General features: G+C 39.4%; 1 protein-coding gene across 1 annotated transcript in view; it reads left to right on the top strand.

The window, feature by feature from the left end:
- The window catches only part of Ermp1 (endoplasmic reticulum metallopeptidase 1), a 51,042-nt gene that overhangs the window by 4,745 nt on the left and 21,741 nt on the right, over positions 1 to 24,556 (top strand). The window contains exons 3-8 of the mRNA XM_008851191.2: positions 2,963 to 3,090; positions 4,489 to 4,594; positions 17,271 to 17,417; positions 18,208 to 18,300; positions 20,967 to 21,179; positions 23,606 to 23,826. Coding sequence (XP_008849413.1) covers positions 2,963 to 3,090; positions 4,489 to 4,594; positions 17,271 to 17,417; positions 18,208 to 18,300; positions 20,967 to 21,179; positions 23,606 to 23,826 — 908 coding nt within the window. The remainder of the gene's footprint in view (positions 1 to 2,962; positions 3,091 to 4,488; positions 4,595 to 17,270; positions 17,418 to 18,207; positions 18,301 to 20,966; positions 21,180 to 23,605; positions 23,827 to 24,556) is intronic.

Here is a 24,556-nt window from a genome sequence, read left to right as displayed (position 1 = left end):
TTATATGGGTATTAGAAACAAATGTAGAAGAAAAACCAATTTTCCCTTTTCCTTTCATAGATCATAGGTATGATGGGCACTTGATAAGAAAAGTTAAATAAGAGAAAAACAAACAAGGTTATTGCATATTCAGATGTACATAGGCAATAACAAGGGAAAATGAATAATTTCAAAGAAGTGGCTTAGCTCTCTGTCTTATGTTTTGTCCTCATCAAAGAACAATATTTTTCTGCAAAGTGACATGACCAAGGAAAAGAACTAGGTGGGTGTAGCTCACTAATAGAGCACTTGCCTCATATGTGCATCTAGGTTCCATCCTTAGCACTGCAAAAAACACAAACCAAACCAAACCCCAAGCCCAAAGAAATAAGCCCACCAAATGAAAATTGGAGGAAGGACCCAGAGTCTCTGTGGGCAGCAAATTATGGGAAGTTATATATATGGCAGGTAAAGTCTAGCTGGTAAAGCTTGCTGTTTGTAGGCTGCTCAGGGTCTAAGGTTGTCTTTAGTGATTAACCTTTGTCCTTCCTGGTATAGAGGTGAGATAGAACACTTGCATAAATTTACGTTCCGCTTTTAGGTAGGTTGTAGGATAGTAGAGAGCTTTTCTTATGTCTCTTTCTGAATTTCTCTTGGCTGCAAATAATCTTATGCTGAAGTGGCATATTTTGAGTGGCATAGTCTGCTACCCTTTACATAGTGCCAGATGTTATAAGGTACATATATGGAATCTATTAAAGGAATTTTGTTTTGAAAGCCATTGTAAATCTTTTAAAAAATAACCCCAGCCACATTTTATTGTTATTATTTTTAGACAGGGCCTCATGTAGCCCAGGCTGGCTTTGAACTGGTCTCAAACTTACTATGTAGCTGAATATGACCTTGAATCTCTGCTCTGAGTGTGTTACCATGCTACCATGTCAACTGGATAAAGATGAATGTCTCTTAATTTCCCTTAATTTCTCTTATTTACCTTGAATAATAAAGTTTTAATTGATTTTTATTTTATCTTTATGTTTAGAAATGTTGCCTCTGAGTATGTATGTATACCACCTGCATGCCTGGTGCCCAGGGAGGCAGAGAAGGGTGTCAGATCCCTGGAACTAGAGTTAGAAATGGTTGTGAACTGCCATGTGAGTGCTGGGACTCAAACCTGTGTTCTCTGGAAGAGCAGCAAGCACTCAAGTGATGAACAATATTGCCAGTTCTGCTTTTTATTTTTAAAATAATATTCTCAAAATAAGAAGAAGCTTCTTTATTTCTTTCCTGAAAAGTGGCCCATTTTACTTATACCATCATATGCTCCCTGCTTTAACAGTAATCAGGTAACCACTGCTTTGTTTTGCTTTGACTAATGACTAAATATTATTCTGCAATCACCAAGAGTAGTGTCATTAGTTTTATTTCTTTTTGAGAAGAAGTGGGGTTTGGAATTTAATAGAGCCCCACAGCAAGCATTTTATTTTACCTGGTTACAGAGCCTTCCCTAAGTTTGCAAAGAGGAAGAAAACTTACATGGGATGCTTCCCATGTGCCAGGCACTGGGGCTGTCTTGTGTAATCTTTCCAACAAGCCCGTGGAGTGGAGATCATCAGTCTGTTTTCTAGACCAGGAAACAATGTAATGAAGTGGCAGAGCTAAAATTCACTCTGAGTCCTTCCTGCTCTAGAGTCCCCACTGAACTTTGTAGCACCCCACCTCCCAGTGTACATATTGAGAAATGATAGTGCTTGAGTTATGATAGTACTTGAGTTATGACAGTGCTTAAGCTTTCTATTATGAAAAAACATCAAGTATATAGAAAGGTGAACTGTTTAATGAACTCCAGTGTGCCTCTCACTCAGCTTTAACAGGCCAGTCTTGTGTCTTTTCTACCTCAACCCTCCTATTCCTTGATAGTTTTGAAGTGGGCTCTCTGTATTTCAAACTATACTGGTAAAAGATAAGGACCCTTTTGGACATGCTAACAACATCATGGGTTACCTTACTATAAAACTCAACAATAATTTTTGAGTATCATCAAATAATTCTTTTAACTACCTCTCATAGTATTTTAAAAAATCAGAACACTAGGGACCTAGCAATATCGCTCCATGGTTACAGGTTCCTGCTGCTAAGCTTAACTACCTGAGTTTGATCCCTGGAATTCACATAGTGGAAGGAGAGAACAAACTTCTACAAATCGTCCTCTGACCTCGATATGAGCACTGTAGCAAGTGTGCACACCCCCCAAGCATATAAAATAAGTGAAAAAGTAATGGGTTTTGTATCACACACACACACACACACACACACACACACACACACACGTGACTTATCTCAGCACTAGAGTTCTCATTTACATGAAATATTTCTGAATTAAGAGGTTAGACTATCTGACTGAGCTTGTGCCTGCAGGACAGGGGCACAACATAGGTCATTAGTCTCGTTTTCAGTGTCTTATTAGCCAACTGTTTTCTTTGTACTTTTCCATTGCATGATCCTTTTAGAAAAATTTTAAAGAATACTACTCTATCCAAACTTGACTCCTGTGTAAATTTGAAGTGATCCTCAGCTTTGTGATTTTGAAAGAAAGATAAGGAAGAAGGGAGTGGGAGAGGGTGGAAGAAGCCTTGAGAATCGGAAGTGAGACTGTTAACAGAGGTTGGGGAATATGATAAAGAATAGCAGAGATGGCCTTGGGTTCCCCACTGGCTCTAGGTCTCATCTGGTTAACTTACTCAACAGCTACTAGGTGTCTACTGTTAGATCCCCATGGTTCTAGATCCTGATTATGTCATTGGGCAAACCAGACAAAGATTTTCATGGGGCTTGTCTCTTTTGGGTGTAGTTGTCACCCTGTGACAATAGTTATACTTCTGGTTATGCAGCTTTCATGATGCTTGTCTGAGGAGAAAAGCCCATCACCAATAATGTAAAGTATTTAAAGTCTGAGAAGTAAATTTGTTTTTCCAACTCAAAGGTGCCAGTGATGATGCAGTTAGTTGTGCGGTGATGCTGGAAGTTCTTCGTGGCATGTCAACATCTTCAGAAGCCTTACAGCATGCTGTGGTCTTCCTCTTCAATGGTGCTGAGGAAAATGTCTTACAAGTAAGCTTTTACTGTTTTAAATACTTGGATTGAATGATAATGAGAAGAATAATAATTGGTTACATTTAATGCATTCTTATTAGCAAGATGAATAGTATCATAAAATGATATGCGAGGGGCTGGAGAGATGGCTCAACAGTTAAGGGCACTGACTGCTCTTACAGAAGATCTGAGTTCGATTCCCAGTACCCACATGGCGGCTAACAACTGTCTGTTGTAACTTCAGTTTTAGGGGATCCAAGAGGCCTTCTGACCTCTGTGGGCATTGCATGACATGGGTTCACTTACATGCAGACAATACACTCATACATATAAAATAAAAATAATCAATAAAAAATGATATGCAAAAGAAATATTGTACTTGGCAGCACTTAAAAAGAAATCTACGGGGCTGGAGAGATGGCTCAGCAGTTAAGGCCATTGACTGCTCTTGCAGAGGACCCGGGTTTGATTCCCAGCACCCACATGGCAGCTACAAACTGTCCTTAACTCCAGTTCCAGGGGAATCCAAAGCCCTCTTCTGACCTCTGCGGCATTGCACGACACGGGTGCACTTACTTACATGCAGGCAATACACTCATACACATAAAATAAAAATAATAAATTAAAAATTAAAAAAAGAGCCGGGCATGGTGGCTCACACCTTTAATCCCAGCACTCAGGAGGCAGAGGCAAGTGGATCTCTGTGAGTTCAAGGCCAGCCTGGACTACATAGTGAGTTCCAAGTCAGCTGGGGCTACTGGGAGACCCTGTCTCAAAAAAAGACCAAAATAAATAAATAAATAAATAAATAAATAAATAAATAAATAAATCTACTTGTGGTCATGTTCAGCAGTCCAAAATCAATTCAGAATAGTTCATCCTGGTAGCATATAAGTCTTTTTTGTTTCTGTTTTAGTTTTTGAATCAGGGTCTTGCTCTATATCCAAGGCTGGCTTGGTGCTTACGATCCTCCTGCCTTAGCTTTCAGGAGTGCTGAGAGTGCATACAAGTATGCACCACCATGCCCAGCAAAGTGTTTGAGTCTTAAAAGGGCTCTGATGGCATCCTTACTGTCCTGTGATTTTTTTGTTTTTTTGACCCTGGAGTTTCAGAGAGAGATTTTGAGGTGGGTAAATAGAATGCATGACCAACCATGTGGATTGTCTTTTTAACTTTTGCATAACCTCACTCTTAGTGAGCTGCCTCTGTGATGGATGACTTTCCACTCATTAAACTAAACACAGCCACTATATACAGAAAGAGAAACAAAAGATGCCTTTAGAGACTACCCTTGAGAAATGATTATTTTATCTCAGTCTTTATCTTTTCAGGATAGCCATTTCATTGTGAAAATAAGCAAAATGAAAACTTTGATAGTTGAAGCTGGTTTAACCTAGGTTTTCTGTCTTCATTAAGGCCAGTCATGGTTTTATTACTCAACATCCCTGGGCCAGTTTGATTCGTGCATTTATTAACCTGGAGGCCGCAGGTGTTGGAGGAAAAGAACTTGTATTTCAAACAGGTATGTGAGGTAGTGCACTGTATTTTAATTCAATCCTAATTTTTATGACAGTGGAAAGTTTGTCAATGTAAGTAATGTCCTTAGTGAACAATCTCTTTAGTGAGATTTATTTTTAAGGCATGAGGTAATTTTAACTTGTCTTTTGAAAAAATTTTTTGTGTATATGTATGTGTGTGGTATATGTATTTCTTTTTATGGGTGTGCATGTATGTGTGCATGCATACACAGGTATGTGTGGAAACTAGAGGTATCAACATCAGGTGTCTTTCTCAGTTGCACTCCCCCTTAATTTTTGAGGGTCTCTCTGAACCTGGCTGGGCTCGTTGGCCATTGAGCTCTAGGGATCCTTCTGTCTCTGCCTTCCCAACAACTGGGGTTACAGATGTGCACTACACCTGGGTTTTACATGCATTCTGGGGATCCAAACTCAGTTCTTTATTCTTCCTCAGCAGACACCTCACTGACCAAACCATCTCCCCAGTCCCTTTGTTAAATATTTTTTAGCATGTAACTCTTGTATAGTGCTTATCATATGAAAATATTACTTGAAGCATCTTATGTATTGTGTCATTTAGTCTTCAGAATAACGGGAAGAATAAATACTGCTATTACTTTCATGTTACAGATGAAGAAGTAAAGGTGTGAGAGTATAACTTGAAGGGTTCAAGTTGGTGTGTAGCAGAGCATGATTTGAATCTGAGCAGTTCAGGTTCAGAATTGATTCATAACATACACTGTCATATAATGGTGAATATTATTTCTATTTTATGGATGTTTATGATAGAGATAAAATAACTATCATTTCATCAGTTAAAATGAGAAAATTTACCTGCAGTTTAAGGATTTAAATCTATCATTGAATTTATTCGAGTGGAAATCCATTAATATATAATTAGCCTGAGAAATGGTTTAAATTTTATGATCAAATTTTTCTAAAGAAAACAAAATACAATTGATTAATATCATGTACTTATCAGACTTTAAATTTCACAGATTTGTTTAGTCAGGAGAAGCTATAAAAATCTGACATCAGAAGTTCCATCTGATATCCTGCCTCTGATAGAAATTTGGGCAAAACATCGTTTTAGCCATACACAGAGCATTTGCCAAAATCTGTTTTTTGTTTGTTTGTTTGTTTGTTTTGTTGTTTGTTTTGAGACGGGTTCTCATTTCATAGCCCTAGCTGACCTTGAACCCTTGATCCTTTTGTTTCTACCTTTGGAGTGCTGGGCTCATAGGCATTCTCCACTGTGCCTGGCTTGCTAGGAGTTTTAATAGCTGTTAGTGTTTGGAGTGAGATGGGCTAGAGGAAATGAGTAAGGTGGTAGAGAAACTTACTTGTAAATCTTTGAAAGACATGGTATTGTTTGTATGAAATGATATTAAGTGCGTTTTGTGACTTAAACAGTACCATATTTAAATATTCTCTCCAACTTACTTTTAACTTATAACTTTCAAAATGGACATATATTTTGCTTCAGCTCCACTTTAAGAATTTCAAAGTCAAGGGGTCAACTGAGGAAAGTTTTTTTTCAGCTCTCAAACTTTGCTTCTTTCTCTTTAAGGAGAAGCTGAACTCTAATCTATAGGAATCTGCAGGGAGATCTGCTGCATTTTATCCTCTCTGTTTGTCAAACTTCACTCAAGATAGGAGGAACACTTAACAACTACCTAATCAAAAAGAAGCAGCAGAAACTTCTATGAGCAGGAAAAGTGAGTCTTTTCTTTCCTGCTGTGAAAATCTCAGACTCTGCATGGGCAGTAGTGTGTCTTTGTTTATTTTCCCCTGCCAGAAGTATCCTATATGCTAAGTGCCTTTCTATCTTCATGCTTTTAATTTATAATCTCAGCACCCTGTTCGCATACTCTACTGTCCAGAGATAACCCAGTCTTTTGGTTCAGTCCATATCATTTCTGAAGGTTTTTCTCTGCATATATATTAGTATAGCCATATATATATATGGTTCAGAGAGTTAGGTCCAAGCTCAAGTCAATTCTTCGTTTACTTACATTTATTGAGCACTCACTTTTGCTGGGTCTGACTTGGCCGAAGTTCCTACTCTTCATCAAATACATGTAGCTTTAGATAAAAATTCTTCAGTTGCATAAAATTTAGAAATATTTGCATTATCTGGAAGCATGTAAGCCAAGTTAATAACAGTTACAACTAGATGGTGGGTGTCTGCTCTTGGATGTGCCTGGAGTGGAGATGGGCAAAATGTAAAAAGTTGGTTTGAGCTCTCTGTTGCTTTGTAAAGATAGGAACAGAATTAGCGTTACTGTTCTGCTTATGCTTTCTTTAGTTTTCAGTCTTATTTAAAGGTTTTGCTGTGAATATGTTACTTTAACAATAAAGAAGATTAGGGTTACTAGCAGTATATGTACAATTTAAACAATTTACTCAGTAATTGAAACATTCACTTAGTAAAAGCTTCATTTTAAAAATTATTCTGCTCCCCTGGAAGCATCCCATAATAGATTTGCTGAGACTGCTTCCCCGCTTTATCTGAATTTTATATTGTTCTTTCCCCTTAGTTTTGAACTTATGTTTGTGTTTAAACTGTGTACCTGAGAGCTTTTGGAGTGCCTCTGACATTCCAGTAACTTCCAGGATCCGTCTCTCATGTGTGATGTAGGAAGACTAGTTTTATTATGGATATGACTTTCAGAAAGACTAGTTAGTGTTGTTTCCATGTTTGACTAAGAGAACATAAACATCCCCCAGGCCCCCCAGATTTGGAATTGTACTTCAGAACATGTGCCAAATGGCTCTGCCCTCGCTTTTTTTTCAATTTCATTAAAAAAAATATTTTTATTTTATGTGTATGAGTATATTGCCTGCATGTAGGTAAGTGCACCTGTGTTGTGCAGTGCCTGCAGAGGACAGAAGAGGCTGTCGGATACCCTGGAACTGGAGTTACGGACAGTTGTTAGCTGCCATGTGGGTGCTGGGATTCGAACCTGGGTCTTCTTCAAGAACAGCCAGTGTTCTTTATCACTGAGCCATCTTTCCAGCCCCCATCCTCAGCTTTTTAAACAGACCTCTTTTTCTGTGTGATAATACTTGCTCTGTCCTGGAAACTTTTCAGTTAAAACCATTTGTACTCTCCAGAGCTCCATTGTCACTTCAGAGTGAAATGTTCATTTGGGGAGCTTTTAGTGACTAGAATGATCATTATTACCAAATACTAGGAAAAGTGATTTGTCAGACCAGTAATAACAGTGAGTCAGGAGGGCTTGATGTAGTAAGTTTTGAAGGTGTTAATAAAATCCAGTCTTAGCTGGGTGTCGTGGTGCACGCCTGTAGGCAGAGGCAGACGGATCTCTGTGAGTTTAAGGCCAGCCTGGTCTACATAGTGAGTTCCAGGACAGCTGGGGCTACAGGGAGACCCTACTTCAAAAAGACAAAAAAAAAAAAAAAATCCAGTCTTTTGAAATTTAAACAAATTATACCAATAATATATGTTCATTTAAAAAATTTCAGGGGGCTGGAGAGATAGCTTAGCTATCTGGCTTATCACTGGCTGCTCTTGCAGTTGACCTGCATTTGATTCCCAGCACCCACATGGCAGCTAACAACTGTCCATAGCTTCAGTTCCAGAGGACTCTAACACCCTCCTCTGACCTCCATGGGCTTTGCACGACATGGGTGCACTTACATGTATGTAGGCAATACACTCATGCACATTAAAAAAAAAAATTCAGGAACTATCACCTTTGAATACAAGAAAGCCCATACGCAGAAAGATCATTGTATTCCCACCACTCAGAGCAAACTGGTGTGGTAACTTGGTCTACTCCTTTCTGGAATTTTTTTCTGTATGTATAGCTTTATGCATATGAACACCTCTTCCTTTAAAAAATAGGATAGGGACTGGAGAGATGGCTCAGTGTTTCCAGAGGACCTGGGTTTGGTTCCCAACACCCACATGGCAGCTAACAACTTTCCATAACTCCAGTTGCAGGGGATCCAGTGCCCTCTTCTAACCTCCGTGGGCATTGCACAACATAGGTGCGCTTATATACATGCAGACAACACATGCATACATCTAAAATAAAAGAAATAAAATATGAGGCTGGAGAGATGGCTCAGCGGTTAAGAACACTGGTTGTTCTTGCAGAAGACCTGGGTTCAAATCCCAACACTCATATGGCAGCTAGCAACTGTCCGTAACTTTACTCCAGTTCCAGGGGATCCGACAGTCTCTTCTGTTCTCCGTAGGCATTGCGTGACATGGGTGCACTTACCATATATAAAATGGGTTAGTATTTTGCTACTTTTAAAAGAATCTATTTCTTTTTTAAATTTTGGCTTTATTGAGTTACAATTTACATATCTTACATCAGCAACTTAAAGTGTAAAATTCAGTGTTTTAGGTGTATTCACATCATCATTCTAGAGCATTTTAAAAAGTTTATTTATGTGTGTGTGCGCACATGTGTGCCGGTGCTCACAGAAGCCAAAAGGGGCTGTAGGATCCCTTGGAGCTGGAGTCAAAGGCGTTTGTGAGCTGCCTGCCATGGGTGCTGGGATCTGAAGGATCAAACAGCAAGCACCCTTGACCACTGAACCATCTCTCCAGCCCCCAGAGCATTTCTAATTCCTTCTAAAGGAATCTCTATGCTCACCAGTTAGCTATTACTTACATTTCCCCAACTCAGCCATCTACATGTCTCCACCTATCCTAAATGTTTCTGAGCGATGGAATCGTGCAATTTGTGGTTGATTGTTATGTAATGTGATGCGTTTGAAGTTTCTTCATGTTGTGACATGTGTCAGTACTTCATTTTAGTAAAACGACTGATTAACTCATTGTATGGTTATACCACATTTTAAAGCTGATGGACATTTGGAATGTTTCCACTCTTAATCTGTTATAAATATGCCATATGCACATTCATGTGGAAGTCTTGGTATGAATACACATTTCCATTTCTTTTGGGAAGATAACCCAGGAATGGAATTCTTGAGTCACGTTGAGAATTAAATTTCTCTTTTTGCGAATGTGTGCCTGTGTGTATGCATGTTCACATGTGTGGATGTGTGTGTGTGTGTGTGTGTGTGTGTGCAGGTACATATATGTGTTGTGGCTGCAGGTTGACGTTGGATGTCTTCCTTAGTCACTTTCCTTGCTGAACCTGGAGCTTGCCTTTTCTGCTAGTCTGGCTAGCCAGCTTGCTTCAGGGATCCCCTACCTCTGCCTCCCTCCTAATGGTACTACAAGTAGGACAGTTTTCCCATCTTGTTATGAGCTCTGGGACTTGGAACTCCAGTCCACATGATTGTGCCACAAGTACTTAATCCACTGAACCATCCCCCAGCTCTAAATTTATGCTTAATTTTTAAGAGGTTGCTGAAATAGTTGTTTTATTTGAGAATAAATGCAAATTCATAGAACAGTAGGGTTTTTTTTTTTAATTAGACTGGAAAAATAGTAAGTACATACTGCTGGTGGAACTACAGATTGGTGCATTTTAGCAATGTGCAATACTTCTAAAAATGTGAAGACTCTTTAGTTCAGCAGGTCCACTTCTGGGAATTTATTCTGCAGAAATAGTTGCCCTGGATACATAGTATTGCATAGTCATCTTGGCCTTTTTATAAAGGTGAAAATTAAAAATATCATTAAGTTCTTTAAGTAGCCTTGCTGTATAGATGGTGACAAGTTTTTTGTCTTCTATTATTCCTTTTTCTTTCTTCCATCTTAAAGAAAATCACCTTTGGAATGGGGCTGTAGTTCATTTGGTAGCATGCGTAAGGCCTTGGGTGTGATCGCCAGTACTGAATAAAACAGGTGTGATGGCACATGCTTGAAATCCCAGCACTCCTGGGAAGTAGAGGCAGGAGGATCAGAAGTTCAAGGTCATTCTCAGTGAGTATGAGGTCAGCCTGGCCTAAATGTGATCTTGTTGAGGAGGGGTGGAGGGAGAGAGAGGAGAGAGGAGGGAGGAGGGAGAGAGGAGAGAAGGGTGAGGGAGAGGGAGAGAGGCTGTGTCCATACTCTGGGCAAGAAGAAAGTTGGGACTTTCTCCTCTCCTCCCCACCTCTCTTTATCAATATGTGTGGGGTATGTGCACATGTGTGTAGGGGTGTGTGTGGAGGCTAGAGGAGAATGTCAGGTGTCCTACTCTATGCCTTAATCCTTTAAGATAGGATTCCTTAGTGAACCTGGTGCTAGGCTGCTGACCAGGAAGTCCTAGCAATCCTCCCATCTCTGCCCCACACAGTACTAGGGTTACAGGTGCATACAACCATGCCCAGCTTTTTACATGGGTTCTGCAAATTTGAATTCTGGTGCTTGTGCTTGTGCAGGAAACGCTCTTACCACACTGAGTCATCTCCCCAGCCCTGAGGCTTGGTCATTAGGAAAGTCAAACCTGGGGCTGGAGAAATGGTTAAGACCTGGGTTTGAATCCCAGCACCCACTTGGCCACTAACAACAGTTGGTAATTCCAGTTCCAGAGGATCTGGTGCCCTCTTCTGTCCTCCACAGGCATTGCATGATATGGGTGCACTTAAATATGTGCAGGTATAACATTTACACTCATAAAATAAAAATAAAAATAAAAATTTTAAATAAAGTCAAACCTGAGGAAGGGTCACCCACCTGGCACAATCTCCTGCTGTAGTGTGGAATTTATAAGGAATTAAGACCTTAAGGCCTCTGAGGGTAGAAAGGAGAGCAGTGGAGGAAATGATACTGGGGTGGGGGGGTCTGTTTTCACTTGATTTTGAACCAGTTCTCTCTACTTCTGTGTAGGTTCAAATTTAGGTTAGCAGGCCTGTGTATTAAACATCTTTGCATGCTGAACCCCATCCTCCAGCAATTTCTATATACAAAACTGGTGATAATTTCCAGCTAGGGTGATCATTAAGATTGTTTAATATTTAAAAACTAATCTCTGTAATTTACTACACAGAGGAGAAAACCACATTAATTGATAAACAAAATTAAGCAGGAGAGTTTTGGTAATTGATAGTCTCATTATAATCACTGGTACTTACCACACTCAAGAAGTAGAATATTAGTATAAAACTACTAATAAGTATATCTAGAATTCTCCAATTGTTTTAATGCTGTCCTTGCAGTTTTTCCTTAAAACTTGAGTTTCAGTGTAGTATCAAGCATAGCATTTATTATAGATTATTAAACATATCACAATCAGTATATCGTATACATATAAAATATAAGAATTATTAGGGTGACTTCCCTTGGAATCCCATTTTATGAAATAGTATAAACTCTTAGAAATCTTTCAAGTCTGTCTTCTCAAATATAGTGCTTTTTAAAAAAGGATTTATACATTTAATTTTTTAAATCTGCATGTGTGCCTGGGTGTGTGTATTTGTACTGCATGCATACAGATGTCTGCAGAGGCCAGAAGAGGGTGTCATAGCCCCTGGAACTGGAGTTCCAGGCAGTTTTGAGCTGCCCCATGTGGGAGTTGGGAACTGAACCACCACACTTAGCTTTTTATACGGGTTCTGGGGATCAAACTATGATTTTCCTGGTTGGTGACAAGCACTTTAGACTGAGCTGTCTTTCTAGCCCCAGTAGCAAAACTTTTAATATAAAGTCTCTCAATGTGTTTCCTTGCCATTCTTTTTCTTTTTCTTATTGTGTTTTTGTTGTTTTCCTTGTATCAACTCAGGAAATAATGAGTATCTGCTTGTGTTATTACTGATAATGTTAACTTTTCCTCATCTGATTAAGGTATGATGATTAGTCTTGATTGTCAACTTGATTGGATTAAGAAGTACTTAGAAGATTAGTAAAGCACATCTCTGGGTGTCTCTGAGGGTGTTCTCAGATGATCAGCTGAGGAAAGCCTCACCCTGAATGTGGGCAGTGCTATCCATATTTGAGGTCCGGTTAGAATAAATGAGGAAAAGGAGAAAACCTGCTAGCATAGGCTTGTTCTCTCTCTGCTTCCTGGCCACCATGATGTGAGCTGCTCTGTTCCACCATGCCCTCCTTTACTATGATGGACTGAATCCTCTGAAACTGAGTCAAAGTAAATAATTTGTCCCTTTAGGATGCTTTCCTCTGTTATTTGTCACAATGATGAAAACCTGACTAACAAAGAAAATTGGTGCTGAGAAAAAAATTGTTGCTGTGACATTTTTGTGGTTCTTAAGTCTTTCAAAATTGATTTTATAGGAAGAATTTAAAGACTTTGGAGATGCATTTGAAGAAAGCCTAGGATACTGTAAACAGAACCTAAGGAATAATCTGATTGGAGCTCAGAGACCAGAATACTGATAGAAATGTGGTCAGTGGAGACTGCTCAGAAGGTTTTAGATGAAATGAGGACTCTGCTGGGAATTGGCCTAGAGGGCATGCATGCCATATCCTGGCAAAGAACTTGTCAACATTTTTTGCTATCCTAAGACCTTGTGGTGGCCTGAGTTTAAATGTGACAGATTAATTACTTCAGTAGAAGAAATGTCAAGGTAGCTCAGCAACTAGACTTGTGGGCATGGGTTTTGCTGGCTAATTTTATTCATATTTATAGTGAGGATTGGGTACAAAAAGTGACAAGATTTGAAAAAAACCTGCAGTTTGACCAGAAAATAAGTATGGCATAAAGTTGTGGCCAAGCAAACTGGTTTGTAGAGATTAGTGTTATATAAAAGAGGCCAAGTACTTTGTACCTAAACAGTAAGAAAGATGCTTTGAGAGTACCTGAGGAATCACTGAGATCCAACCCACTACAAATACAAGGGTAGAAAGTGCAAACAAATTCAGAAGTTCTTCCTTTAAGAAGAGAGCTGGCACAGGGCCACGCAGGAAAGTGTTTCCCCTGTGGTCAGCCACCTAGGCATGTAGAGGAAGCTATAGCCATGGTCCAAGTGGGCTGCTTATGCAGGCAATAGACCTTGCCATCCTGTGATTCTGGTTTTGTGGGTGTACAGAATGTAACCATTATCAGGTCTCGAGACATCCATATTGCAAAGGGAATCCTGGGAGCCCAGGTAGTGTCGCAGGGTCCCTGCAGAGAATCCCAGAAAGACTGATATATAAAGCTGTGAGACAAAGTTGCAGCATGACCCAAAGAAGTTAGGGATGCTAAGAATGGATAATGCCTGGGAAGGAAAGTCACAGGCAGTGAGTGGAGCCAGCCAGGAGAGAAGCTGTTTGGGCTGATAACAACAAGACTGTAGGTGTGGAGCTCATGTCCTGACTACAAGTCTTGGATGCTGGACATGGGGTTATAGGGTTTAATGTTTACTCTCTGCTGAGTTTGTCTTGCCTTGGTTTCATCCCTCCTTTTTGTGTCCCTATTGTTCCCTTTTAGAATGGGTCTGTTTACTGTGTCATTGTATATTGGAAATAAATAATTTTCTTTTTGATTTTATAGGGACTTAGAGCTAAGATTTTGTCTTGAATCTCAGAGAAGACTTTGAAATTGCACTTTTAATTTTTTTAAAATTTCTCTCTCTCTCTCTCTCTCTCTGTGTGTGTGTGTGTGTGTGTGTATGTGTGTGTGTGTCTGTCTGTCTGTCTCTCTGCTTCTGTGTCTGTGTGAGTGAATGCCAAGTGTGTGCAGGTGCTCATGGAGGCCAGAGGAGACCAGGAGAGGATATCAGATTTCTTAGAGCTGGAGTTAATGGGCACCTGTGAGCTGCCTAATATGGGTGCTGGGATCTGAACTCTGAGCAGCAAGAGCTCTTAATCACTGAGCCATCTCTCCAGTCTCGAAATTGGACTCTTGAACAGTGTTGAAATTGTTGAGACTTGAGGAATCTTGGAGATGCACTGAATGAATTTGCATTGTGAGATAGATATATTTGGGGGAAAGGGTTAGAGTTATGGTTTAAGGAGATGTATTTGTGTGTTGATAGACCTGCAGTAGACAGTCATGTCAACTTGATTCAATTGAAAAACACCTCAGAGATTAATAAAGCATACTTTTGGTTGTGTCTGTGAGGGCATCAGGTTCCAGAGAGGATTAATTAAGGAGGGAAGACTCTCCTAATGTGGGCAGGTCCATAGGTTGGGGGCCCAGATGAGTAAAATAGGAAAAGGAGATAACCACCAGCCCAGGCATTCTCTCTCTGCTTCCTGGCTGCTCTAATGTGAGCTGATCTGCCCTGCCCTGCCCTCCCTGTCATGATGGACTGATGCCTCTGAAACTGAGTCAAAAATAAATAATTCTTCTCTTATATTGTTTTGCTTAGATACTTTGTCACAATAAAGGAAAACTGACTAAGATGGGCCATCTCCAGATTTTTTTGTACTGTTCTTCCCTTCATAAGTATTTGATTTAAAAATTATATTTTATTTATTTTTATTTTATGTGTATATATGTAAGTGTACCACATGTGTGCAGTGCCTCTGATGGCCAGAAGAGGACATCAGATCCCTGGAACTTGAGTTACTGACAGTTGTAAGCCACCTTGTGGGTGTTGGAAACCGAACCTAGCTCTTCTGCAAGAGAAACGAGTGCTTTCAACCACTGAGTCAGTAATCTCTCCAGTCCCAGTATTAAGTATCTGAGATTATGCAAATATCCTGTTTCCCACCAAACTTTCTCTTAGTTTTAGCAAACATTGATAATTCTTGCCTTAAACATTTTTTTATTTTTAAAATATTTTATTTATTTTTATTTTATGTGTATGAGTGTATTGCCTGCATGTATGTGAAAGTGCACCCATATCATGCAGTGCCCATGGAGGTCAGAAGAGGGCATTGGATCCCCTGGAACTAGAGTTACTGCTGGTTGTTAGCCACCATGTGGGTGCTGGGAATCGAACCGGGGTCCTCTGCAAAAGCAGAGAGTACTGATAGTGCTCTTAACCACTGAGCCATCTCCAGTCCCTGCCTCAAACATTGTTACTGTTTGTCACATGCTGCCTTTTCAAGCTTTGTTACTGTATTTACAGTTAATAGTTTGATTTCTACTGGAATGAATGTTTTGTTTTCTTCTTTTTTTGTGTATTTCAGTATTTTACTTTTTAAAAAATATTTTATTTATTGTCTTTATTTTATGTGTATGAGTGTATTGCCTGCATGTATGTGAGTGCACCCATATTGTGCAATGCCGCAGAGGTCAGAAGAGGGCTTCCCTCTGGAAATGGAGGTAAGAACAGTTCGTAACTACCATGTGGGTGCTGGGAATCAAACCCCGGTCCTCTGCAAGAGCAGTCAGTGCTCTTAACTGCTGAGCCATCTCTCCAGCCCCCTATTTTACATTTTTTAATTAAAGATTTTAGTTAATATATTGTTATAAGTTTGTGTACATGATATGTATATGTAAGTATGCTTGTGCCAGGGTACACATATGCCATGGGACACATGTGGAGTTCAGAGGACAGAAATTCTGTATTTCTGTCTTAGCATGAATTTCAGGGATTGAACTCAGGTTGCCAGGCTTGCACAGAAAGCACCTTTACCCATTACACCATCTTGCTAGCCCATCATTTGTTGTTTTATTCAGTAGAATATATATTTTCATTACCTCTTTAAACTTTGATTCTGTTCCATATGTCCTCTGTTCTCTTGAGACTGCAGTTACTCATGTGTTAGATTGTTCAATGCATCCTATATGTCTTGAACACATTTCTGAATATACTATCCCTTTTTCTGTGGGTTTTTTGTTTGATTGGTTGGTTTATTTTGGAGACAAGGTCTTACCATGTAGACCAGGCCTCACATTCACAGAGATCTGCCTGCTGCTGCCTCCCGAGTGCTGGGATTAAAGGTGTGCACTGTCATACTTGGCCTCGTTTCTTTTTTTTTTTTTTTTTTTTTTTTTTTAATACATACACTTAAAAAACAAAAAACAAACAAACAAAAAAACCCCAGAACTGTGCTTCAGAACTCCACTATGTGGATCAGAGTGTCTTTTTTTTTTTTTTTAAGACAGGGTTTCTTGTAGCCCAGGCTGACCTTGAACCCACTGTGTAGCCAAAGATGACCTTGAACTTCTGATCTTTCAGCCTCCACCTTCTGTATACTGGGATCACAGGCTTGGGACACTGACACTTCACCTGGTTTTGGGTGATACTGCAAATTTAACCCAGGGCTTTGTGTATGCTAGGCCAGAACTCTGTCAGCTAAGCTATTACTATAGCCCTAGCCCTCAATTTACACCATTTGTCTAAGGTTTCATAGATATCATCATATATTAGTAAGAAAATTAAAGATAGAAAATGAATAATTATCTTAGAATGATAGAATTATGAATGATTTTTCCATTTGCAGACTTAACCTTATTGTAGTGTTTTATGATTTAAAGAAATTTCATATTTATAAAATGTTATTTTTTATTCTAAAGTCATATACATATATTGGAAAAATGTTGGAAAATACAGAAAAAGGAATTAAAAATAAACTTTAGATCCTTCTCCCCAAACCACCACTTTTGGTATTTTTGGTATATTTAAAAAGTTAGTTCTAGTGGATCTCTGTAAGTTCAAGGCCAGCCTGGTCTACATAGTGAGTTCCAGACCAGTTGGGGCTACAGGGAGACCCTGCTTCAAAAAGACCACACACACACAAAAAAATTAGTGTGAAGGTGTTATATAGCTTAGTGATAGAGCGACAGCTTAGCTTGTTCTAGGCCTAAGTCTAGTTCCCAAATTTGAAAAAAAAATTAGTAGGGTACATGGCTATGTTTTAAAAAAAATGACCAGGTTAGCAATGTATTATGTGGTCATGTTTCATTTCAGGTCCTGAAAATCCTTGGCTGGTTCAAGCTTATGTTTCAGCAGCTAAACATCCTTTTGCTTCAGTGGTGGCTCAGGAAGTTTTTCAGAGTGGAATCATTCCTTCAGATACTGACTTCCGCATCTACAGGGATTTTGGGAACATTCCAGGTATTTTGTCAATGGTTGAATACTACTGTATAACACTGATATAGCAAAAGCAAAATTGACTTCTTGAGAGTTTGTGAGTAGATGTCTTCTGAGAGGACATGGTGTATGTGAGCGTGGTCCCTTCTGAATCTAGAGCTCTTAATGCTGTCTCTTTAAAAACTTGGTAGTAATTTAAATGCCTGCCTCCTTTAGAATATTCTGTCTTGTACCATGTACATCATTCCCAAAAGATGGTCATAGATCCTTTGACTTGCATGATTATTATCTTTCTTTTCCATCTCCTTTGGAGGCTTGTATTGTTTATTTGAAGTTAAAGCTTGGCTCTTACTTGACCAAATGCCAAACTCATTTCCCCAAACTTCCTTCCCCTTAATTTGTGGCTTACAATGTTTTCTTAATCATTCTGTTTTGATTTGTGGACCACAGTTACAGATTTTGTAAGAATAGAAAATAATTTGTGATTCATAAATATGACAGACTCAATCAAACTTATGCTTTGACATTTTTGTCTTTTAAGAAATTAATGCAGTAAAAAAACAGGACTAGCCGGGCATGGTGTTGCACTCCTTTAATCCCAGCACTCGGGAGGCAGAGGCAGGCGGATCTCTGTGAGTTCAAGGCCAGCCTGGTCTACATAGTGAATTCCAGGACAGCTGGAGCTACAGGGAGACCTGTCTCAGAAAGAACAAAAACAAAACAACAACAACAACAACAACAAAAAAAAAAAACAGGACTAAAACAAGGCTGATCTTTAAAGCAAAATGATTTTTTTTCCTCTTTTGTGTCTTAGGCATAGACTTAGCTTTTATTGAGAATGGCTACATTTATCATACCAAGTATGACACAGCGGACAGAATTCTGATAGATTCCATTCAGAGAGCAGGTTGGTATCTCTGGTTTGACTCTTGATATACAATGATGAAATATTGGGGATGATCTCTAAAATATAATCTCTAACCTATCCATTAGACAGACAGTATGTGGTGGAATGATTTATAGATTTGGATTTGGAGATGAGGGCTTGAATTTTTTAGTCTTGCTGTCTGATTTAGCAATTAAGAACAGAAATATTCAGTTGGGAGCATGATCCTGGGCTATGGTAGGGTTGCTAATTCACTGTGAGTACTTGGACGAACTGCCCCAGGTCTGTGGTAGAATTGTCAAATAGTAAAGAATGTACTCAAAATGAGAGGTGGGAAGGAAGGTGACCCTCATTCAGCATGGCTGTGGACAAAGGCCCCTCCTCTTGTTTTGTAGCAGGACATAGGGTCTTACTTTGTAGACCAGGCTGGCCTAGTCTTGTGAGCCTCCTGCCTCTGCCTCCTAATGCTGGGGTCATAGGCATACATCACCATGCCTTACTAAAAAAAAAAAAAACGGTTTTTTGAGGTAGGATCTCGCTATGTAGCTTTGGCTGGCCTTGAAGCTGTAATTCTTCTGCCTCCTTACTAATTCTCTATGTTGTTGTTTGTTCTGTTTTTTTTTTTTTCTTTTTTCCTGCAGTGCTGGGGGTCAAACCGATGGCCTCATGCATGCTAGGCAAGCACTCTACCACTGAGCTTCTTCCTCAGCCCTTGTTCTTGTATTGTTTTTTTGTTTGGATTTGTTTTTATTTGAGAGAGGATCTTGCTCAAGCTAGCATAGGCTGGCCTTGAATTCATGATCCTCCTGCCTCTGCTTCTCCTTCCTGAGAATTTTATTTTTCTTGTAAATTTTTTATTGAATTTTGTGTATTTCATACAGAGCATCTTAATCAATCTTAATCATCTTTATACCCCCTTCCCCAATGGCTCCCTCCTATAGCCCCCCCCCCACTGGAATTCATACATTCTGTCATTTGTGTTAAGCCTATCATGTCAAGTTAGTGTTCACAGACATCCCTCAGTGCAGGTTCATCCACTGGGGTCTAGGAAGCCTATCTAGACTTCCTTCCTTTAAGAAGACCAGCTCTGGGGCTGGAGAGCTAGCACCGAGGTTAAGACACTGACTGTTCTTGCAGAAGACCCGGGTTTGAATCCCAGCACCTACATGGCAGCTAACAACTGTCTGTAACTCCAGTTCCAGGGGATTTGACAGTCTCTTCTGTCCTCCGTGGGCATTGCATGACACGGCTGCACTTACCTACATGCAAGCAATACACGCATACACATACAATAAAAATAATAAAATATATTTTAAAAAAAAGATGATCAGCTCTTCTGCACCCAGCAGTAATCAGTTGCCAATAATTATTTGACTAAGATTGGGGCTTCTTGCTCATTTCCACAGTTCTGTGCTGGTGTTTGTCTGCTTGAGTTTGCATAGGTCTTGTGCATGCTGACCCCATTGCTGTAGGTTCATGTGAGCAAGGTCCCAGGAGCTTGTGGGACTCTATTTCCATGTGGTCATGCACCTCCTCCCTTACAGTCTTTCTGCCCCCTCTTCCACAATGGTCCTTGAGCCCTTGGGTGGGTGGAATTTAATATAAGAGTCCTGTCCAAGGACCCACACTCTGTAGACTCTTACTCTCCATGCTTTGGCCATTTGTGTTCCTGGCCCTCTGTTGCATGAGGGAGCTTTATTAATGAGAATTAAGAGATGCATCAGTGTCTTCTTTACTCCTCGTTCTGTGTTCCGTGTGCCTTAGGTGTAGAGGTTGCATTGTAAATGTGCCACTTAGGCTTGGGCAATTCACAGACAATGTCTATGTGTGACCAGTTGTAGAACTCTGTAATAGTCTCTGTCTGTTGCAAAAGAAGCTTCTTTGTTGAGTGGTGACTGGGTTACTTGTCTATAAATTTAAGGATCCATATTTTGCACATAGTAAGAAATTACATTTGTCTAGAAATGTGACAGGCTTGGGTTTTCTCTAAGATCTAAGATCTCTCCAGTCCTATGTATTTGGCTATGTTTATAGTACCACACATGAGTTTCCTCCCATTGAGTGGGCTTTAAGTCCAATTAGGTAACTGTTGATTTCCCCCAAGATAAAAGTGCCGCTACTGTACCAATGTTGTTTGCTGTGCCAGTCATTGATGTGGTTATTAGGCATTGAAATGGGTTGGACCATCGATTGATATTCTCCGTTATTATCTCATGTAGTGCTCTCCAAAGCTATGAGAGCTAGCCTTTAGAGGAGGCGGCTTTCAGGCCAGTTCTAGCTCTTCCTAATAATTCTTAACATGCATGTAACAACTTGTTCTGTGCCTATAAACGTCACATGAGGCTTTTGTCTCTTGTTTCACCACTGAATTCCTGGTATCTAGAAGTGTCTGGCACAGTTAGTATATATTAAATGAATAAGGATAGGATATTGCTTTTGGCTTGTAGAGTTGATCATAGAGAATAGCTGTACTAGAAGGCAAAGGCTGAGCTTCTAAGTAGAGTAGGGAGCAGTGACCTTATTTGGGAAATCTGGTAAGAAAATGTAAGAGTAGTAGGATGGCAGGAAGCGTTGTTCACATTCTTCCCCAAATACTTATACAGATATTAGGCGGTCTAGTCTGCTCTGCATGGTGGCATATGTAGGTCACATAGTTTATTCAACCTTTTTATCTTTCTTACTAAAAGGTGACAACATTTTAGCAGTTCTTAAACATCTGGCTACATCTGATATGCTGGCTTCTTCTTCTGAGTATCAGCATGGAAACATGGTCTTCTTTGATGTGTTTGGCCTGTTTGTCATTGCCTACCCTTCCCGTGTTGGCTCAATAATAAACTACATGGTAGTGATGGCTGTTGTTCTGTACCTTGGGAAAAAATTCCTGCAGCCCAAACATAAGAGTAAGTATTTTCCTTAAAATGGGGGTACTGGGTGAGGGGTAGGATTTTCTTGAAAGCTTTTAGTCATTGTAGTCATTTCTTCTCAGGAAGTAAAACATCTTTTGTTTGGTCTTTTTGAGACAGGGTTTCCCTGTAGCCTCAGCCAGCCTGGAACTCACTGTGTAGACCAGGCTGGCCTTGAATTCACAGAGATCTGCCTGCCTTTGCCTCCTGAATGCTGGGATTAAAGACATTCACCACCATGCCTGGCAAGAAGTAAAACATCATAAGAAAATATTGCTTGATTTATATTTTAGGAAATGCTTAGCTAAATCTTGCATTGATATGCTTATTATACCTTTGGGCTTGGTGAAACAATTTTCATGAACTCAATCCTAATAGCACTTTTTAAGAACTATTGAAAAATGGTTCAACCAGGGCTGCTTTTATTCTGCCTGACTATAAATACTATAAAATTTTGGTGTTCTAAAACAGGAGTCACAAGTGGGCTTGACAGAAACTAAGAAAACACTAAAACTGACAGGTTTAGTTGACTTGACAATCTTAGCCACACTAATACAAGCCAGAGCCAAATAAACCAAGATCTGTTCTGCAGTGTGATCTCCCTGTGTGTGCCTTGGTTCTCCTGGCTCTGTACAAATGCATGGAAAGCTTTGCCACATGTTTCTTGAGTTATTTGTATTAACAAACTAACTCCATTCTCACTGCTGGGTTAATTCAGCCCTATGCTATAATGTAAAATTATTAATTATGCTGAAATAAAACTTTAGTTTTATAAACTAATTAAGGAAAGATGCTTTAACATGTGCTTTTCATAAAAAGAAACTGTTAAAATGGTTTCCTTATTAATAACCAAATTTTAATATTATTTATTTTTAGTAATATAGTTGATAAAGTCTATAACCTATGTTAAAAACTTACACTCAAAAACAACAGCAACAGGGGCTGGAATGATAACTCAGAGTTTAAAAGCACTGGCTGCTTTTCCAGAGGACCTGGGTTTGATTCCCAGCACCCATGTAGCAGCTAACAACCATCAGTAACTCTAGTTCCAGGGGATCCAACATCTTCTCCTGGCCTCTGAGAGCATTATGTGACATGGGTGCACTTACACATATGCAAACAAACACTCATATATAATAAAGCATTAAAAACAGCAAACAAAATGGTTTGTATAGATTGACTTTTTACATTTATTTACTTTATATGTGTGTTGGTGCATGCATGCACGTATGCCATTGTGAGTGTGTGGAAGTCAGAGGACAGCTTATGGGAATTGGTTCTTTTTCTTCCACCGTGTGGGTCCTGGGGATTGAACTCAGGTCTGCTGACTTGCCTTGCTTTACCTGCTGAGCCATGAGCCATCTTGCCAGCCTGATAGGCAGATATTTAATGAAAACTCCCACTAAAAAGTCTTCTATACTACAGGCCATTGGCACACTGTTCTGTTCTGAAATATGAATGAGCTGCTTTTGGTTAAATTGTTCCCTTCTTCCTGAAATATTTCTGCTTGAATAAGTTATATATCATCACAAGATAAAGTAGCAACAATTTAAATAATTCTTTATCACTAGTTATTTTCCCCATGTCATTATTTTCCTGTTAGCTTCTTTAAAGAAAATTTAAAAAAACATTCATTTATTTATTTGTGTGTGTATGCGTGCGCACGTGTGCATGTGCGCGCATGTGCGGTTTGCATGTGTATATTTTTATGGACACTAGCATGCCATGGCATGCATATGGAAGTCAGCAGACAACTTGTAGGAATTGGTTGTCTTTCCATCATATCGATTTCAAAGATGGAATTCAGGTTTTCAGGCTTGTACAAAAAGCACCCTTACTTGCTAAGCCATCTTGCCTTCCCTGTTAGATTCTTTTAACAAAATTTTATTTGGAACTTTGCTTTCTGAAATCCTTGCTAAAATTTTGATAAGCAAAGCATCCAATGAGACTTGTCTCTTGGAATCTTTTTTTAAAAAGATTTTTATATTGTGCGTGTGTGTGTGTGTGTGTGTATGCCTGTGTATGTACAGGTGCTTATAGACACCAGAGGCATTGGATTCCCCTGAAGCTGAATTTACAAGTGGTTGTGAACTACCTGATGTAGGTGCTAGGAATTGAACACAGGTCCTTTTCAAGAGCTGTAAATGCTTTTAACCATTGGTCCATCTCTCTAGTCCCTTTCTTGGAGACTTTAACATCTTCAAACTCTCAATAAGTGTTCCTTGGATAATAAAGGGTAATACTAATCCTTTATACCTCCCCCATTCTAGTATTTGACAGTCCTCCACACTAGGACATTCTGATATTTTCAGTTGCAGTGGTCAGCTTTTTGTTTTAACATTTGCCTCCTTAGCATTGCTAACTGGTTATGTGATTGATTTGATAAAGATGGTGACATTAACTTTTTGTTTTCTCTTCATTAGCTGCTAACTACACGAAAGACTTCTTGTGTGGACTTGGCATCACTTTCATTAGCTGGTTTACTAGCCTTGTTACGGTTCTCATTATAGCAGTGTTCATCTCTCTTATTGGGCAATCTCTCTCATGGTATAACCACTTCTATATTGCTGTTTGCCTGTATGGAACTGCAGCAGTGGCCAAAATAATATTCATACATACCCTTGCAAAAAGATTTTATTATGTGGTAAGTGTCAGGTTTATTTATTGATTTCAAGACAAACTCAAGTGGGATTTATTGTTTATGGGCTTTTGAGCTATTAGAAATTGTTCAGAATGGGCTTATAGAAAATGTTCCCATCATTGTGTTAATTTTCTGGAAGTTTTCTTATTCTGGGAGTTGTGATGTAGAATTCAAATGAAATTTGTTATCAACAGTGTTTAGTATGGTGGTGACAGTAAGCCTCATTTGCATGGCTCTCTGCCTCTGCCTCTGCTGTTTGCTGTGGTTTCTGAAACCACTTTTCTGTCTGCTACCCCACTCTGGGCTCATCCAGTTATTTATGGTTGAATAACACTATTATTCACTGCTGTGTTGCTTGTACTTAGGCAATGTCTGACATAGCATTATCACACAGTAAACACTTAAAAGAATACTGCATGTGAATTTTTTTTGTTTTTTTATTTTTTAAATAATTTATTTTATGTATATGAGTGTATTGCGTGCATGTATGTAAGAGTACCCATGTCATGCAATGCCCACAGAGGTCAGAAGAGGGTGTTGAATTCCCCTAGAACTGGAGTTACAGATGATTGTTAGCTACCATGTGGGTGCTGGGAATTGAGCCTGGATCCTCTGCAAGTGAACCTGGATCCTCTGCAAGAGTAGCCAGTGCTCTTAACCACAGAGACATCTCTCCAGCCCCTACTTTTTTTTCTTACATGTTTTTGATGCAGGTTTTCACAGTTTTTTTTTT

The sequence above is a fragment of the Nannospalax galili genome, unplaced genomic scaffold (genome assembly GCF_000622305.1).
Source record: "Nannospalax galili isolate Female #2095 unplaced genomic scaffold, S.galili_v1.0 scaffold86, whole genome shotgun sequence".
Classification (NCBI taxonomy): domain Eukaryota; kingdom Metazoa; phylum Chordata; class Mammalia; order Rodentia; family Spalacidae; genus Nannospalax; species Nannospalax galili.
This window is presented reverse-complemented; position numbering and strand designations above follow the sequence as displayed.